The 19,980-nt window shown below is 37.0% G+C and overlaps 1 protein-coding gene across 1 annotated transcript; it reads right to left on the reverse strand.

Annotated features, from left to right (window-relative positions):
* Nucleotides 1-1,541: 1,541 nt before the first annotated feature.
* Nucleotides 1,542-14,744, reverse strand: LOC121950399 (ubiquitin-conjugating enzyme E2 H-like). The gene is made up of 7 exons (XM_042496386.2): nucleotides 14,442-14,744; nucleotides 8,789-8,865; nucleotides 8,108-8,182; nucleotides 7,980-8,019; nucleotides 7,174-7,226; nucleotides 4,856-4,984; nucleotides 1,542-4,168 (listed from the first exon to the last, which is right to left on the reverse strand). The coding sequence occupies exons 1-7, from the start codon at nucleotides 14,492-14,494 to the stop codon at nucleotides 4,044-4,046; spliced, it is 552 nt and encodes a 183-aa protein (XP_042352320.1). The 5' UTR covers nucleotides 14,495-14,744; the 3' UTR covers nucleotides 1,542-4,043.
* Nucleotides 14,745-19,980: the final 5,236 nt, after the last annotated feature.

A 19,980-nucleotide genomic window follows, 5' to 3' on the forward strand; every position in this document is an offset into this window, starting at 1 on the left:
AACAATGAGATAAATCCAGTTTTCAAAATGTGTACTTAACATGAGCATTTCATGCGTAACTTTGCATCTATTTTTTTCTTTTCATGGTGCAAATGGGCTTCCACATATGCCCTTTTCACAGTAGAAATTATACTTGACAGACATTATAACTTGTCCAGACCTTTTTCAAAAAAGGTTTTCTGCTGAGTTTTTACTTATCTGCTGTGCGGGTCCAAGGACAGAAGGATGTTGTATGCTGTAAAGCCCTCTGAGGCTAATTATGATTGATGATTTTGGACTTTACAGAAAAATTGGATTGAAATTGAATTGAAATTAGTTTGGCCCTTTGGGGCATGCTTTGTGATTATGCTATAATGACCTTTGACTTGATCAATCTGTACAGCACTTCAGGTTGCGTTTGGGTATAAAAGGTGCTGTATTTGCCTTGTCTTGTCCTAGTGGGAAAGCGAAGGTGTTACTGATAACATTAATGATGGCTCTGTCCTATTTAAAAGTCCCAGTAAGTCCTGACAGTAAGTCAGCGGGCACAATGTAAGACCCTGAAACTGAAGCAGCCAACATAAATAATTGTATTATTTACACCTGTCCTGTTCCTACTGTGACATGTCAAAAGGCCTAAAACAACACTTCCATTGATATCTAAGAAGGTCTAAACAAAAACAACTATGAAAAGAAAAGCAGCAAATCATGAAAAGTGACTACATTATGATAGCCTATATAATTTCACAAATGGTTCATGTAAAACATATAAGCAATGCGATTTAGCAGTTTTTCCTGACCCCCTACTTACACTTTAAAAGTCTGAACAAGGGGGCGTTTAAAAAAAGAATAAAATAAAAATAAATTTTTATCTAATTATTGTAGCCCTCCTCCTTCGGACAGGTCAAACGCACTTCTACAGTCTTTAAGACAGAGAGGCAGGACTGCCATCTAGTGGACAGATAAGAGACCAATACTGGAATCATGAAGTGACTGTTTCCAGAATAAAAAAAACATTTTGATTTTACATAAATGATGTGATTAGTCCCATGTTCTGTGAACAAATCAATTCAACAAGTCATACAATTTGAAGTATGGAAGCCCATTTCTGACAGTGTGAGGTGAAAAAAGTAAGTCATTATATAAAAAAGTTTCTTGAAATATGACATAGTAGCCTGTTTAAAAATAATGACTTACTTATCTCGAAATAATAAATAATAAATTATTTTTTTTCAAAGAAATTCCCTACGGTAAGTCACAATACTGATTAGATTCTCATTATTTTGAGATATTTAGCCACTATTTTGAGATACAAAATTTTTATTTTGAGACATTAAGTCATGATTTTGAGAAATGTTCTTATTATTTTGAGGAATTTTCTTAATATTTTGAGATATTAAGTCATCATTTTGACAAAGACTAAAACTGTAATGACTTTGGGGTTCTCTTTTTATCACACTGGCAGAAATAGGCTCATTTTAATGAAGTGGAAATCTTAAATTAGGAGTTGTTTCTTACCTCAGCACCTGAATCTGACACTTAATTAACACACAAAAGCAAAATAATTTTCTACTAGTTCTTTTTTAATTTTTTTTTTATTTCTTTCTTCAAGTTACAAGGGAAGCACATTTATTCATTTTTTGCTTTTTTAAAAATCAGGGATATCTCAACTTGTATCCTGGATATAGGGTTTAAAAGACAAAAATAAAAACATTCAAACACAAAATTATAGGCATCAAATATATGTGTTTCATTAATAAAAAAAAATACACAATTCACTGATGAATCCAGATGATCCAGCCTGGACAGTGGTTTGTTTTTTTTGTTGCAAATGACAAATGAGTGTGACATCATGTAGTCCTAGGACCTACTCCAACATATATTTGGTTACCAAGGCAAATTAGAGCCATTTTAATTATAGGCTGTTCAACAAATACATTTTTATGCCTTGTCAAAAAAACCCAAACTGTGACATGCTAGTTTTAGCAACCTATGTTAATTCTCAAATGAAGGTAAACCCTTTTAAAGACACCATGGAAGAGATTCCTGATATCACTTTGGAAATTATAAAAGGGATATTTAAGTCAATTTTTGAATATAATCAATTTCTCTCCAAACAAGAAGAAGAAGAAGAAGAAGCCCATTTTAATGGCGGTAAAGTAAGTTTTAGATTTCCTTCCAGAAATAACAAACAATACAAACTGATCTGAGCATGTCACAAACATGCATCAAGCTTCAAGCCCGTGCTTAGACACATACCAGTGTACCATCACGAAATTTAACAGTAAACTGTCACTGTAACGCCTCCTCTGCATGGGTGCGAACGAGCACACGAACCTCTCCAGGGGTAAACTGAAGCTTTTAAACTCTTACGATGAAAAACTAAAATCTGTCTGAATTCAAATTTAAACCAATCTGCCACTCTAGTGTTTGACACTCTAAGGGACATTATTCATTTATCCTCTAACCTCCATGAAAACTCTTCATCCCCAAATCCAGTGTGAGGAGGATTTCCTTTTTTTCGGTGGGGAAACAATTATGAAACTCAGCTTGTAGATCCGCTAGATTTTGGTCCCACTATTTCTGAAAACAACAGGCCATCAACAGCATGAAAAAGTAAATGTGACATTGTTGAATGGCTGAAAACAAAGAGCACTTCTGTCTGACGACGTACATCATCTTTGATGGACACATTTTCATTAGAAGGGGGGTGCAAGTGGAGCAGGGGTGCAACACGTCTCTGAAGGATTTGATTCAACAAAGAGTCATCCCACAGACAAAGATGTATTAATGCTCCTCATCTTTACAGGACAATTAGTCTTTAAACTAGTGTGTTATATAAGTATCAAACAATACATTATGATAGGATTCACCACCCGCAAGAAAAACAAAACAAAAAAAACTAACTATCCCTACGCAAGTCAAACACCTATTATAGTTCAACACAAGCAATAGGCAAAGTTAATAAGTTCAATAATTCAACAAGGACCTGGATAATCTCCACCGAACCTCGCCCGGCTCACACGGAGGCTGAGCGCACAGGCGTCCCCCCCATTTCTACATCTCCACAAAGCCCTACACAACTTTAGTTCTGTGTCATGCCACAATATACAAAGATACTCAGAGAATGACAAACACTTTCCTAAAACGGAGAGGAGGAGGAGGAGGAGGAGGAGGAGGAGGAGGAGGAGGAGGAGGAGATGGATGCTGAAGAGGAGAAGCATCAGGACTGCGAGACTTCTCTTATGATTTCTGCTCTGGGGTCAGTTCGACACAGGTTTTCAATACGCCATGATTCTCCCTGCATTACATTCATGCACACACACACACACGCACGCACGCACACACACACACACACACACACACACACACACACACACGTGCTGTGGCGTTGTTATGGTTGATGCATCGAGTGTGATGTGTCAGCAGGTTTGCACAGAGGGCAGTCCTGTCACAGAGGCCGTCTGCAGTCTGTACACGATGAGCACATGATCGCGCTGCGGCCTTCAGCTCCTCAGAGGTGATGATTGTTATGGCGACGCCTCAGGGCGGCAGTGTCAGAAAAAACGAAAGGAGACGCTTAAATGGAAAACAAAAATTCCACGCTCTTTTGAGGTTGACACTGCTCAGAAATCGTGGATTGTCATCCTGCAGTCCTCTGTCGGCGAGGGAGAGATGTCCGATGATGTAGAAACGTGTTCAGTAAAGAAAAATATCAGTCTTCCGTCCTCCTGCGCTGGTCTCACTGCTCAGTCTGGACTTGGTAAAGCAGTGTGAAAGCCTCGACTGAAGCCACCAAAGATCGCGGAAAAGAACGATGATCTCCTCTCTGATCTATACAGGCTCTCGGGGTTGAAGAGGAGGGTGAAAGGGCAGGTGGTCATGAATTCCTAAGTAAAGGTTATTATTCTGCAATATCGTACTGCAAATCCTTGTGTAGCAATAAAAATCCTTGTGTTGCTGTAAAAAATTGTCTTGTTTAAATATGAATATAGTGCTGAGTTTCTGCTCTTTAGGAAACGACAGTCTGTTGTGAGGCGAAACGGACAGGACCTCCCCCTTCACTACAACTCCATGTCCTGAGCCTCGTCCTCCGAAAAGTCTGACATGGAGCTCTCGGAAGAGGAGTCACCCCCTCCCTCCTCCTGCTCCTTTAGAGCCTCCTCTGTGGCGTACTTCTGAATGTACTCTGAAAAAAAAGACACAGAAACTCACTGTGACTGTGCTCTCAACTCCAGGTCCACTTACTCACGTGTTCAGGCGTTTTGAAATATATCATTAACGTCAGACAATAGTGTGCTATTAACTTGGATATCTGTATAACTGATGAATTTAATCTGCTGGGGAAAATCCCAAGAGGAGAAGTGGAGGTCGGGGATGTGTATCTCATTAGAATATTAAAGAAAACTGCACTTAGACATAACAAATAAACTGACTTTAATTAATTAAATTAATTTAATTCCTTGTGTAGAGAGGTGGAGAGAATTAGTAGAACTGATAAAAGAAATGGAAAAAGGTACATATAACATAAGAGGGAAAGGGTATGAGGTGGTGGTCCAAGTGGGAGACAAACAATGCGATAATAATAGATATTAAAGTCAACAGCCAAAAGAGGGAGCACATTGTGTATGTGTGTATTTTCTCTTTTCTCTTCTTCTCTCAACATTATTACCATTACTATGTGGATGTTCTTAGTAGCTGCTGTCAGGGTTTTTTTTTTTTTACTGTTTCTTTTGTTTTGGTTTAGTTTGGTCTGCTGTTTATTGAGAGATTTATTATATGTTTATTAATGACTTAAATATGTATCACTGTGGCGTCTCACTGTTTTCAATTCAGAAAAATAAAGTTTAAAAGAAAAAAGAAAATGGTGTGCTACCTTTGATCTTGTGTTTATAATCCTCTGGCCGGTGCAGGTACATGGCAGCTGCGTCCCCGTTCAGGGGGTCGATGGGGTTGGGGTAGGCGAGCAGCTGAGGGAGGAACGACTCAAAGATGTTGGTGAGGTCTGGTGGATGTGGAGATAAAGATTGGTCAGTACAGAGAACAAAACCCCAGAGAAATATCAGCCGGCTGGATGAGCTCTCATTACTCTGACTTATTCAGTCATGTGCGTAGTTACAACATGACCCGCTAGAGGTCGCTATTGTAATGAAGCGTTGATTTCAAACAGATCAGGATGAGAAATAGAAAAACTTGACTATAAAACATAAAATTATAAATATGTAAAATGTGTTGAATATGTGAAAAATATAAAACTGTAAGCAGCTTTCCATTACGGATCTGTGCAAATCTTTAGCGATATTTTAAAATGTTGATAAAACGTAATTGTGAGATGACATGAAACACGGGGATGGAAGTATAAAACATTAGTGGGTTTATTTCTATTGCAGCCACCGCACCAGCCGTCAATATTTCAACTAAAGACGACTTATTGCGAGCAATTATAAAAAGGCAAGCCCCTTATACACGGGAGCGACCACGTATGAGGGATTTCTGGGAGGTGATAGTCCACAGTTTCACAGAAGAATTGTGGATCCAAAACTTTCAGATGATCAGCTCAACTTTTTAAGAGTTATGTGATACATTAACACCTCTTGTAGCTCCTGCTACAACATGCCCGAAGGAGCCTAAAAATGCAAAGCTCTAGCATCATGTGACTTATAAAAGCCAAAAAAGTGTTTCCATTGCAGTTATGCGAAATATAGCTTTTTGGAATCCCCTAAAAGAAACTTTTTTGCAAAAAATTTGAGGTTTTTTCCCAAATGTATGTGTTTCCATTAGGCGTATTTTATATTCGCAGTTCAATTTCTGCAATTTATGGGTTAATGGGAACCGGCCATATGCGCCCTCTGCTGTAATACAATGTAAAAATCAGATAAACCACCAGGCGGCTGTAGATGCCCTTACAGGTTACATCCACGTCTGTGAAAACATGAACACAGAAGATCTATACAATCAGCACAGTTTCAAGGTGGTTCTTGAGGGTTCTTGAGTTATGGCCAAAAACCTGACCTCGAACCTTTGACCTTTGACCACCAGATTCTAATAAGTTCATTCTTAAGTTAAACTTCAGATATTGCGAAAATGAGACGGATGCAAGGTCACACTGACCTTCACCTTTGAACACCAAATTCTAATTAGCGCATCATTGAGCCCAGTCTAACATCTGCACCAAATTTGAAGAAATTCCCAAAAGGTATCTCGAGTTATCACATTCACAAGAAAAATTTGTAGGTCAGAGTGATCTTGAACTCGAGGTATTCTTAAGATTTTACCATTATTTTTGTGTATTTTACTATACTGTCAGTCACGAAACAGCTCTTTTGGTCCGTCAGCTTCAAACAACTTTCAGATAATACAAATTTGCTATATAATTAAATATTTGCTAGAACTAAACAATTACCGATTAAACATCAATTAAATATGCTGAAACTCACTTCATTCAATATAACGTTTTAATAATTCCGTAATAAAACCCTGAATCCTTTTTCAGTCAGGCTTCAAATAAGATTACTGACTTCATTATTTCATTTGTTCAGCTGCTCAGTCTGTTAGTCATCGGAGCTAACGATTATCATCTGTGCTAACTGCTCATCACTCCAGCGTCACACCTCCCCCGCAAAATAGGCCAATACTTATCAAGGTGTTTTCAAATACACAACAAGTGTGTGGCTGAGAAACAAACAAATACACACAATTGTCTCTCTTCAGCCGTGATAAATCTCGGACCTCTCGTTCTCTCCGTCTTTAAAACGCGGATGGTTTAATTTTAAAAACAGATGTAACCCTTATCATGAGGTCCACTTTTTAAAGACGTACTGTTGCGATCAGTTTGTCTCATAACTTAATCATAATAACTATGAAAGGCCCAAACACTAAATCTGGGCTCTGTTGGACAGACGTTTGGTAACACTCACAGGAACAAACAGAAACAAAGTGAAACAAAAATCCCCTCCAGGTAAGTTTGTTCACCAAGCTGTGTTTAGAGTCCTCTCAGCTTCAGGACCTTCTTATCTATCACTGAATGACCTCAATACATGCCGCAGTTATCACTGAAGTGTAAGCTGATTAATGCGAGATGCTCTGCCTAAAGCCGCACTGTTTTTTGGTTGGCTATCACTGTCAGTCAATTTAACCGAGTGACCGGTGAAACTGCATGAAGGTATCACGGTGAAAGCTGTAGCTGTGACTTACCGTAGAGAGCTGTCCATGTCTGGTTAATGACGTCTAAACACACGGTTCCTGACCTGAAAAAGACGCAACGCTGAGTACAAATGTAACAGCCCAGCATACGTAGTCAGAGCAAAGCAGGGGAGTCTGGGGTGAAACGAGCAAGATAAAAACATCAGCTTTTCCTCCACAGTATGAATCATTTCTTAAATGTCAAACAAACATGAGGATAAGCTTCAGGCAACAACATTCACAATTATAAAATTGTTTCTATGCAACTCTCAGGCTGTTGCCATAAAAATTAGTTCAATCTGTGCCATGTTAACTGCTTAAACGTGTAACTACAACTATCATGTCTTTCCTATTTTGTTACATTACAACCTGTAATTTAAATGGATTTTTATTTGGATTTTTTTTGTAATGGACCTACACAGAAGTCTAAATTGGTGAAGTGACATGAAAAAAAATCAAACATTTTTGCTATGACGTCCCTAATTAAGACCTGGAGCTACCAATCACCTAAAAAAGTCACATTATTAGTTAAATAAAGTGCTGCATGACTTTAGTTTATATACATGTGCTCTGAAAGGCCCCAGAGTCTTGGTGCGTCATAGCAAAGGGGTTGAATAGATATGTACGCACCATTTTTAATTAGTGTATTTTCTATGAGGGTCCATTACAAAAATAAATAAAAACCCATTTATATTACAGGTTTTAATGCAACAAAATGGGAAAAACGCCAAGGGGAGTGAATACTTTTGCAAGACAATGTACACTTCATGAAATCAATCACTGAAGAGTGATATCTAAAATACTGAAGGCTCACTTACGCTTCATCGATGTTGGGATGAAAGATTTTATTCATGAATCCTGTAGAAAAAAAGAAGGAGCAGGATTTAATAATTATAGAGTCAAATTTAATATGGAGATTTTAAGACTTCACCACAACATTTTGTACCTATTGATGGTGATTTGAAGGGGTATTTATCTGGTAGGTCCACTCTGACCTTCCACACACCTCCTTCGTACGCCGCTGGAAAGAAAAGAAATATCTATATGCTGGACTGAAACACACAAAACTGTTTTATCCAGGATGTAAAACAAATGTTTAAACTTTCAACAAAGAGTGTACTCTATGCCGATTAAATGTCCACCGGGTACAAGACAGTTAAATGTAGTTCTTTTCAGGATATTTATTAAACAAATTTATTACTCATATTTGGGAAAAAAATATCTTTTTCTTATGCATCTTTGCAGTTAAGTATAACAGTAAGTATATGTGATCCCATGCAGAAGTAGGTTTTATATAGAAAAATGGTTATTAAGCGTGAGTTTGGTTAATCTACATTTTGCTGACAGGTAAGTGTAAGTATAGTATAACGTCAGTATTAGGTTCAGAGGTAGATTTAAAGATTTGTAACATCAGAAATGTGGGATTTCATACATAAGAGCCTGACTCATTTATACAAAAATACATCAAATATTGATAAATAACAAGCTTGTCGATTACGAGCACAGAAATTTAAGACTTTTTAATGAATTTAAGGCCTAAAATGTATAAAACGTCAGACATTTTAATGACCTGCAGATGGTGAAAAGCTGTGAAGTCAAATGTGAAAATCGATAAATTCAAACTCACTTCCAGGTGGACCGTGGAACTTGACCACAAACTCGTTGAGTCCACTGAGGATGGTGACCTCATGCTTGCTCTCGATGCTGACGTCTGGTTAAGGAAAAGGCACACCCGAAACAAACGGGACAGGAGAGGCAGGGAATTCAAACGTATGTTCAACAAACAAACAGGCTGAGAACTTGTCTGAGTGGACGTCAATATAGGATCAATAACACGAGCCGTAGCTGCGAGATCAATAATCCAGGGTCAGACAAACTTGACCACCAGACAACACGAACACTTAACAGCAACAATGTCACACTCAGCAACACGATAACAACTTATGAAACATGATGACAGCTGTTAATCATACAGTGGAAAAAGTTCACAAACAGCTGGACTACAGATGATATTAAAGGATCAGTGTTTAGGATTTAGGGGAATTTGATGGCATCTCGTGGTGAGGACTGCAGACTGCAAACATCTAAAGCTTCTCCCAGTTAGAATTCCTTCAGTGTTCATTGTTCAGGGTTTTTTTAACTGGGAGCCAAATTACCCGCAGAGGTCTCTTTCTCTCCAAAACAAACCGACCAGGTGGTTAAAACCAGTAAAAACACTGAATAAAGAAGTTTAATGTTATAAACCAGTGCTTCTCCTAACTGTTAGGCATGTTAAAGAAGGACTGCTCACCTGTTAATCTGTGCTCACCTTTTTTGTCTGACAACTTAACATCAGATGTTCAGGGAGTTTTTACCGGGAGACAAGTTATCTGCAGAGGACACTTTGTCTCCAAAACAAACCGAACCGGTCATTTAAACTGGTATAAACACTGAATAAAGCAGTTTCACATTAAAAATTCAGTGTTTTTCCGACACTGCTCATCTCGAAGGTCTGCTAACTACAGTGGTCAACACGAAACTGCAAACGCCCCAATCTAGAGCCAGTTTTTGGTTTGTTCATTCTCGGATATTGTATTATATCTCAGTGGACAAGGACTTGATCTGTATATATATATATATATATATATATATATATAAAGCTCATTTTAAGGTAACAAAAAACACAACAGTTCTTTTTTTTCAGGTGATTATACACTAAAGAAAACATACTTGCTATATTATATTCCATTTCTGCCAAAACATACCCTAATTTCTACAGATTGGACCTTTAATAATCAAACCTTCATATTCCTTAAAAAAAAAAAGTCAAGACTAAAACTGATCAACTCTATCTGTTATCCCCTATAATAAACACTCACAGCCAGCTGCGCTGTGAGGGAGACTGATGAGATCTTTCATCTGTTTTGCAGGTAACTACAGCCGGAGAAGATGGGAGGTGACTTGGGTGGGGAGGATGTGTCATAATCACAGCGTGTGGCGACAGAAAGAGACGACACTGAGTCAACTGTCTGACAGCGGCACAGAAAGCTTGGGCGTATACCGTCTGTGTGAGCCTGACATGATGACAGACGAGGAAAAAAATTGCTTAAAAACCACACGAATGAACTGTTCATCATCCCGTCATAAATCCTCCTGTCATCTCCATCCCGACAATCTAACCAAGGTAACGCAAGGATGCTAATTTAGCCAAACTGCTGGAGCACAATAATAACTCCACAGAGTTTGTCAGGAGGCGGAACAACTGTAAAACGCAGGAGGAGGTTTAAAAAGCTCATTCACTCAGAAGAAAAAGGTTTGCAAACCACTGAGCAAGAAGACCGAGTGGCTCCAAATGTGATCTGAGGCAACGGGTCCTATAAATAAAATCTGTTATAGATGTAGACTTGTAAAAAATGTGCATCTCTCTCTTATGCCTTTCCCCGGGGGTTTTCCATAGAAACCCAAGCATTTGCTCACTCAAGAGTAAAGTAACTACCCAAGGGAAAGCCTTTAATGCGACGAAAAGCTCACAGAACAAAGAGACGAGTCCTTTTTTTATTATTTTTTTTTTTACCTAATTCATAACTTTAGTTCTCATGGCATTTAGTTTTCAGCTCTGAGCATATCTTTTCATTTTAACCATACATTTAAAAGACAACATCTGCAGGAGACCAGATACATCCGATCCTGCCTGATGTGTTCAACTTACACTGATGTTTTTTCTCAATTTGTGAGGACAGTAAAATAATCTGCGCTCTGTAACGGTGGTTCAATCTAACATGTTTGATTTAAAGCCACAACATCTGAATGACATCGCCTGTTAAACAGTGGTGCTACACTCAGGATTAGAAACTGCTGAAACAAGATCCACAACATGAGAACTGGTGGATCCTAACATGTGTTTCCCTTACTGACTCCTGGTTTCTATTCTTAGATTCCTCATCCATACTTTATAATCTCATTAATAAAACAAAACAATAATAACAATAGCAAAAAAAACAATAAGTTTCCTTTGTATTTTTGCTTTTTTTAGCATCTCTTTGTAGACATGACTGTCCACGATCATGCATGTGGTAAAAATGTATGTTATTAATCACCGTGCAGCACTGCTCTTATATTCTCAAAATGACATAAATAAGAGAATCATTTTACCAGCAAATCATTAAATCTGCCTGCACTTGAGTACATGTTTATTATGGTTCTTACCAGCAGTCTCAAGTGCGGGTTAACAAACACCAGTGTTATACTGAATTATTAACAGGCTCGATGATTGGTCATTTATTAAGATTAAATAAATTATGCAAATGTTTTATTATTAAACTGACTGTGTATAAGTCTAAAAAAAATGTTATGTAAAACTCAAACTGTTTGTCAGCTCTTAAAAAATGACTTTAAACATATTACGCAGCACATTAGTTTTTATTCATTCCTAGCATCTGAGATTAAAGGTTTATAAAAGCTGTAACCTTAACATACTCAATTATAAAGGACTGGAGCTATTCTCAATATCTTTGCTGTCTGAAGCTGTCATTATTTTCATTTTTCATAACAATTTAAGTAACTTTTATGATTAATCAATTTACTGTTTAGTCCCAGGGTCTTCAACAGGGGTCCGCAACCCCTTGGTGGTCCTCAGAGTAACTGCAGGAGGTCGCCAAATTGTTGTTTTTTTTTTTTCTTAAATTAAAATATGAATTTACCATATTTTGCCTTTTACAACAACTTATAATTCCCAAAGTGGAGTTTCGTCTCTCACCTGCCTGAAAGGCAAATATAGGTCAAGACTGCAGCCTGAGGCAGATATGCTCCTCCGCCTGTCAACCTCCATCCACCTGCTTTAATACGCAACGCAAGTTTACACAATGTAGTAAGTAGGGTTGCAACAATATACAAGTTTTAAGGTATACTGTGATATGACAGTTTACTGTTATCATACCGTCTACATTTGCTTAGTTACAATAATGGGAAAAAAATGCAGCTGGACGGAGAATTTCACCTTATTTTAATTCAAAAAAGGGAAACTCTTTAAATATACTTCCATATGACTGATAACAATGAGCTAATAATAAAAATAAGTTTAACTGCAATACTTTCTGAGACGGTTATTGTTTGTATTGTGTGTACAGCTGAGGGGTCCTCAGCCTGTAAAACACTTAGGATCCCTAGTTCAGTCTATAAAATGACAGATAACGGGGGAAAAAATCGCAATTACTATTTCCTAGAGTCCAAGGTGACATTTTTAAATAGCTTGTTTTGACTGAAGAATGAATGCAAAACACCAAGAAATTTAGATTACAAATAAATAAATAAAAACTGAGGAAAAACAGGAAATCTTAACATTTTAGTCACTAAAATCAGGGAATGTTTGAATATTTTTGCTTGATATATGACTACAGGATAATCAAAATGGTTGGTCATGAATTTTCTATTGTTCTCTGACTTAACTGCTTTGCATTTTGTTTCGCACCTACGCACCGCTGCACCTCTTTAAAATGTTGTATTTTCCTTACTTTTGTGCATTTTATACACTCTATTTTTAGCCTTTTTTAAAAATCTTTTTTAACCTCACTGGATTTTATTTTCCACCTTATGTTATGCATCCTGTGCATTCTATTTTTATCTTTATTTTTCTCACTTTTATTAGTATTATAAAGTGAGTTTTATGCATTCTTTGTATTCTAGTCTGATCTTTTTTTTTTTACATGAGGGTCATCGTATGTCTTTACGTCTTCTGTCTTTTCGTGTGAAGCACTTGGTGCATACAATGTCTTTGTTGTAAAGCATGTTGGGCTGCATTTCTTGTATGAAAAGGTGCTAAACAAATAAAGTTTCTTCTTGTTATTATTATTATTATTAGCATCATCATTATTATTGCTCAACTAATGCATTAATATAAAAACTGTTTCATCACTAGCTCTCTGTCGGTTCAAGAAGCCCTTGTTCTGTTGACAACATGTTTACCTATTAAGCGTCAGTACAACATAGTAATATATCGACCCGTCCTGCCATATAGACTGGATGCTCCCAGCCCCCATCCCTGCTGCATGTGCCCCTAAAGCACGCTTGTTGTTCCTCGATCAGCTGTGTGTGAAGCCCCGCCCTCCACCATATTCCGGATGGTAACAGGCTGACCAATCAGAGAGCAGCATCTCGCTGCAGGACAAAAACAAAACAATTCAGCTCACGCTGTCAGAAATCCCTTTCATGCAAACTTCAGCTGATAACTGCAAATAATTTGCAATAATACAACAATATATTCGATGATTACTTATTGCAAGAAGACAACAATAGGCAGATATAAGCACACTGAAACATAGCATCATGTCACATTAATCCTCAAAGAGTGTTGAGAAAAAAAATTAAAATCATTATTTATTATTTGCCTTTTTCCCTTTGTGAAAAAATCATCGTTAAAATTCAATTAAAATTATTTGGCTTCATATTTTTATTGTTTGAAGTGAACACGCCAACCGTGACTTATTCACTGTTATGTTTTGTTTAGCAGCAATTTGCGAGATGTTTTTGTATTTGAGCAACAATTTAAAACACACAAAAACTGGTTTCTGTGTCCTCCAACGTTAAATAACGCAACATTAGTTAGCTGTTGACTTTGTCATTTAGTCAAAGATCGTCTCTGTTACGCTGCATCGACCTTATTTGTTTTCTCCTGGTGATAGCATGCTACACAGCTAGCCACCTTGACGTTAACGTCACTAAATCGTGAAAAAAATAAATACGTCTTTCCAAAACGCGTTTTTAAAATGTAAAATAGTCTTCGCTAATCCTTCACGTTGTGTTGTCAGTCCGGTGGGACTACATATTACTGGCCAAGAGGCTAACTTATCGCCTCCGAGCTAAAGCTAACAACGTTCAAAGCTAACGCAGAGTTTCCAGCCAACGTTATATTGCGACAGTTTCCGCTGCTAATTCTGGCTTTTGGTACAAACAAGAACAGCGCTGCTAATGTGTTAGCAAGCCGACGATGGCTAACAGACGACTGAGTTCACACAAATAACGCTGAATGTGAACTAGCTTCCTCGCTATCCTGCTAACTTAACACTGAGCTAGTTAGCTAACCAAACCGCAGAATCTGGTGTTAGACACAGAGCTAAACAATTTAGTGTTTAGCATTACACACTTTTAACAAAATCTATTAATATCACACAGCTAGCAGCAGCATACATCCTCACAGCGGCTATCGGGAGTAAACGTGTTATTAGTCAACATTTGAGGGGTGACAATTATTATAAAACAAGTCGATTTGATGTGGCTACATGTTGTTTATGTTCAGAAAAGGATACAGTTTCACCACGTCGGTATCCATTCGCCTCTTGCCCGGACTTGGAGACGACATTTTTGTATTCCTTTCAGAAGTGATCTAAAAATACTGCGGCGATGAGGCTACCTCAACCTTTCAGTCTGAAAATACCTACAAGCCCTCCGGACTGTATCTACAGCCTTCCCACAATGTCCGTAAACAAGATCCTAGCTGCAACATCGCCCACTTTTCCTCCTCTCGGCGGGTCTCGAGTGTTTCTCTGACCAGCTCTACCTAGTTGTGTCCTGTCCTGAAGAGACTCTCTGCCAGTGACATCAACCTCCAGCGACCAGACTGACGAGAGGAGGGGCGCAGCTATAGAAACACAGCACACAGAAACACAACCACACTCTCACTTATTATTTATGACAGTCACAAAGATGCTGTGATCATCCCTGCAAAAAAAATAAAGTCGGAATTTAAATATAAGATGTATTTCTGACTTGTTTTATAAGGCTGGTCCAATAGTGCGTAAAGAGCAAGTTTGTGCTTTTCTATCATGCGTACATCTATGATGAAATTAACTTATAGATAGAAATAAATAGATAGTAGGACCAATATCGGCCCACAACCGATAATTGAACCGATATGCATTTACAATAAAAATGAAAATCTATCTGTATTTAAAATTTGGAATATAACAAACTCCAACACAATACTTTCTTTTAATGCTTTTAGCCAATATTTAATCAAAACTGATACTTTCAACATCAAATACAGCAAATTTCCAGCAACTTTTTTTTCTCATAAAATCAAGTGAACATTTAAAATAAAAAAGGAATGAATAAAAATAGCTCCTTGAGGCTTTACAAAGTAAAAGTTCCTCCCGTGCTGACACTTTCATTGCACTTTTTAATTAGTTAATTTCATCAGTGATCATTAAAATCAATCGCTGATACAGATAATTGGCAAAATGCTGAATATCTGCCCCAATAATAGGCCAGGCCAATAATCTGTCGGCCCCTAGTTAGTAGGTAGGTAGGTAGATAGATACAGGGACACATTATGGATGTTTTGTAAAATTAGTATTTATTTGTTAAAACATGTTTGTAAAACTTGTTTTCTCATATTGGAAAATTGTGTGTAACCTTTTCTTCTCAAATTATGAGAGATATATTCTGACTATTCTTCCGTTAAAGTGACTTTGTATGTTGTTGTACGTTTATATTTTATATCTGAAGTCTATGTTGAGCTGCAAAGTCTTTTTAAAATTTTGTTCAGTCAAGTCTAAAGTCATTACATTTGTGACTTGATTCTGACTCAAGCTGAGGTTATGTAACTCAGGTGCTGACCTCTGGCTACAAGTACACATATAACGCAGTACTGCAACACATCAAAATAATAACACTGTTTTCGGATTAAACTGTTTACAAAGAGGTGTTGGTTTGACTTGTCCATTTTCATCATACATTTCAATTCAAAGCTCCACCTCTCATGACCGAAAACATAACAAGTTACACTTAGTAAATAATATAATCATAATAAAATCAAAGTTGAATGTTTCAATATCAGATGGACTGAAGGCAAATCAAGAAATGCCATCAAAATCGCATTGAAAGATGCAGGTGCGTGCTTCTTGCTTAATATTTAATATTAAGCATTTTATATTGTTTATCCATGTGATGTTAATAGTTCTGTTTGCTCTACACACAATACAACACCGTTTCTCCTCTTTTCTACCCGATTTCATCCTATTTTCTTCACTAAATCAAGGGATTAAACACTTTGAGGCAAATTTGAGATTCTGGACAACAAATACACTACTAGCCTATATATAAATAAAAAGACACTGACTTTACTTGGTAGTTCATTTTAGTGATGTGCAGAAAGAGGTAAACCTGATAAAAGAGGTACTGTAATACTGTTAATCTATTGTCTTTGTGATGGAAAAAAAAATCTGCCTTCCATTTAACTTACATGTATTTCCCTATGACTTTTGGCAAATAGTGTAAACATAACGGTTTACAGTCAGTGAGTTTAGGTCACCCAAACTCCTTTAGCACATTCGTCTGTTTGAAAGATCTGCAAGAGCAACTAAAATGTGTCCGTGTCTGCAATAGTGAATGTGTGCAAATGTTATCACCATGACATGCTTGTGAAAACACACTCATAACGAGTAAAAACCTTAATTTAGTTGAGATCCCAAATCACATGGACTTTGAGATTCATGGCTCTTCAGTGGTCATATGATGACCTCCTCAGGTCATGGGACCCTTGCTTGTCATATGATAACAACAGCAAGTACACTCCCGAAATTCTTTGTTTTGCTGATGTTGTTAAATGTGTCACTCCAACCATCTGGAGCAAAGTAAAATGAATGTGACTTAACCCTTTAAAGTCCTCACCATGGGTTAAAAGGGTCTGCATTTTTTATTTTCTTGGGGCTACGATAACAAAAGTAAATGTTTTTTTTTTTAAACAGGCTTTTTTAATATAGGCCAAACTGTTGAGATGGTTGGTCATGGTAATGGTAAAACAGTCAAATGACAAAAAAGTCATAATTACAAATCATATACTGTAATAATGCTTTTAATATGTTACTTTTCAGACAAATACCAGTACATTACTTCAAAAATGTCTCAGAAATTCAGAAATTTCTTTCACCAAATATATAATGGACTAACATTAAATATATGGTATTAACAACAGTGAATATCCATCCTTTTTTAATTTGTAAAAATGTAAATGCAGCAGAGGGGATTGAGATTTTTAAAGCAAACTCAAGATCTACATTTTTAGTCTGGCCTTTAATTGACCTTTACCTATTTATTTATTGATCATTTAAACATTTTAGTCTGTTTGACTGAATGGTATATACTATCATTATTTTAAACATATTTATATATTATTCCACTTTTATGCTATTATCCTTTCCTTTTCCTTTTATGTGCTCTTTGGAATATTTTATTCTATTTTATTTTAGTTTTTCCATTTTTTTAGTTTTATCTTTTTATTTTTCAGTGTTATCCTGCCTCTGTTGTTCTCTTCTTTTGGTAGCATTTCCTCAGTTATAATGAGCAATCTTATATTAGTGCTTTAGTGGTTTTGTTGTACGAAGCACTTTGTGTTACAGTTTTGTTTGTAAAAGTACTTCACAAATTAAGTCTGATGACTGATATGTTGCAGACTTACACTCAAGTTCAAGTCAGATCAATCATGTCATGCCTTCCATTTTCCAGGTTAAAACGAAACTATACTTTGTTAGAACCATTTTACGTTGTATTTCTGAATAACATAATTTCGGGTAATTTATTTACACCTTTTTTAATCTCTCATGCGGGAACAAACAAAGATCATGAAAGTAGTGCATCTCCCAGCCAGACTAATCACTTTGATGAGATGTATCATGTGAAGACCTCCATGATCTTATGAGTAGATCAGTTAAATGAACCAAAGCTGTCAACTCATCTCCTGTTTAATCTCATTAACACCGCTGCACCTCATTGTTCAGGAATTTCTTACCACCAGTGGCATTTCATACACTGGCTTCATTTTCTACGCACTCTCAGAGGCATTGTTACATTAACTGTTTAACTGAGGCTGAAACTCTTCTGACAAATGACCCGTGTAAACTTCTTTTTATTACATGGCAAAGTCAAATTTCCAGTGAGAAAGAAACTCATTAAAGGACACAGTGGTGGACATCATAGATCTCAAGTTAATAGACTGATGTATTGTGGACAGCAGAAACAGATCAGTGCAATACAAAAACATAAATGACAATAGTGTCTCGGCAGGCAGCAAAGACCTTAAATGTTAAACATTAATATGACTGCATGCAAAAACACCCCTGCCGTGGAGTGTTGTCAGTGAGTGTAAACTGCAGGGAAACAACACTGTTTGATCCAGTCTGTTCATGATCTGCTCTGTCACAGTCACTGATACAACTCTTGATTACAATACTTCACACTACTTTGTTTATTTTCACCCAGTCTATGCAGAAAAAGCCATATCAGCTTCTCATGGGATTGATCTGTTTTGCTCCGTCAGCCTATCCCAACAAGCTTCAAATCCAGATTACCTCATGTCAGCAAAGCAGCCCCTGAAGATCTGGGCGAAAGGTTAACTCTTGGTTCAGTTGAACAAAAGGAGCCACTCGACCACTTCTTCCTGTTTGAAGGACTGAAAGGAGGATTTCACTCTCAGCACCTCACATTTATGGATGTGAAATTTAGCCAACAATAATAAGGTTGCACAAAAGGAATTCATCTTCAGATTCTCTCCTATAATTGGTAAATACAAAAATTATATCTTTCAAGCAAAGCACAAAATCATAAACATAGCCTAAGATTAAATGACATGCTTATTTCCTTGATCATTCGTTGCTTTTTGTTACAGTTTCAAACTTGTATTATTGGGCAGATTTATGTCCTTACCCCAGAAAAATTACATTCATTCAAATCTGACCTGTCAGAGATGTGCTTCAGATGTGATACTGAAGTTGGTTCCTTTCTACATTGTACCTGGCACTGTACCAAAGTGAGGCCTTTCTGGCATGATATCTGTTGCACTTTAACCAGGATCACAGGAGTTAGTGCTCCACTGGACCCAGAACTGTGTTTATTGGGGAACTTTACATGTATTCGCGGTTCTCTAAACAATGCACAACTCAAGTTTATGGAGGTCGCTCTATGTGTGGCCAAGAAGTGCATTGCTGTGTCATGGAAATCTGATTCCTCTCTTTTTATTGACAGGTGGTCTTTTGAGATGAATAGTTGCATCCCCCTGGAAAAAATTACATATTGTCTCAGAAAACGATACAACACGTTTTTGAAAATTTGGCAGCCATATTTAGACCATATCGGTACATCTCTTACTCCAAGTACTTAATATAGTTGTTTGTATTGCCTCTGCACACTGACTGTATGTTTGTTTGTTTGTTTTTTTTGTTTTGTTTTTTTGGGGGGGGGTCCTCTTTGTTAAGGTAAGGAAGCTCACCCTTTACGCCTTACCTTATGTTATGTCCATATACTAAACTAAAGAACTCTTTCTTTCCCGCTGCAATCAGACTCCTAAACTGCTGACAGGAGCTCACACAGCAATTACCTCACATACACGACCTCATAACTGTACCTGACAGTTTACTATTATTATTCCATTTGCACATGCACAATTGCACTGTTCTTTCTTCTATTGTAAATTTCTAAATTTCTTCTACTGTAAATTTCTAAATTTCTATTTCATATTTCTTTTATATTTGCTACACGTTAGGCATTCTGTGGACAGCAAAGTAAGAATTTCATTGTACAGGGAAACATGTTTCCATACTGTGCATATGACAATAAACACTTTGAATTGAATATACCGTTGGTATAATGGTATGTTTGTAAACATTGCAAAACTGAAAATAAAATAGTCCAAAAAAAACTTGTATTATTAAAGCTGAATTGAATAGAAAATAATAATAATAATTAAGAACATTTAAGGCCACTGCAGTTTTCAGGACGTAAACATCACCGTGTGACTCTTGAACGCGACATGAATGTCTCCCGCTCTCTGATTGGTCGGTTCGCGCCAGCTGG

The sequence above is a fragment of the Plectropomus leopardus genome, chromosome 7 (assembly GCF_026936395.1).
Source record: "Plectropomus leopardus strain MGB_pleo_1.0 chromosome 7, ASM2693639v1, whole genome shotgun sequence".
In the NCBI taxonomy this organism is placed as follows: Eukaryota; Metazoa; Chordata; class Actinopteri; order Perciformes; family Serranidae; genus Plectropomus; species Plectropomus leopardus.

Excerpts from the sequence above, each read along its gene's own strand:
- LOC121950399 (XM_042496386.2), bottom strand. The coding sequence starts at position 14,494 with ATGTCGTCTCCAAGTCCGGGCAAGAGGCGAATGGATACCGACGTGGTG. Across the intron at positions 8,866-14,441 it reads GATACCGACGTGGTGAAACT|CATCGAGAGCAAGCATGAGG; the intron begins GTATCCTTTTCT and ends ACCAGACGTCAG. Across the intron at positions 4,985-7,173 it reads GACATGGACAGCTCTCTACG|ACCTCACCAACATCTTTGAG; the intron begins GTAAGTCACAGC and ends CACATCCACCAG.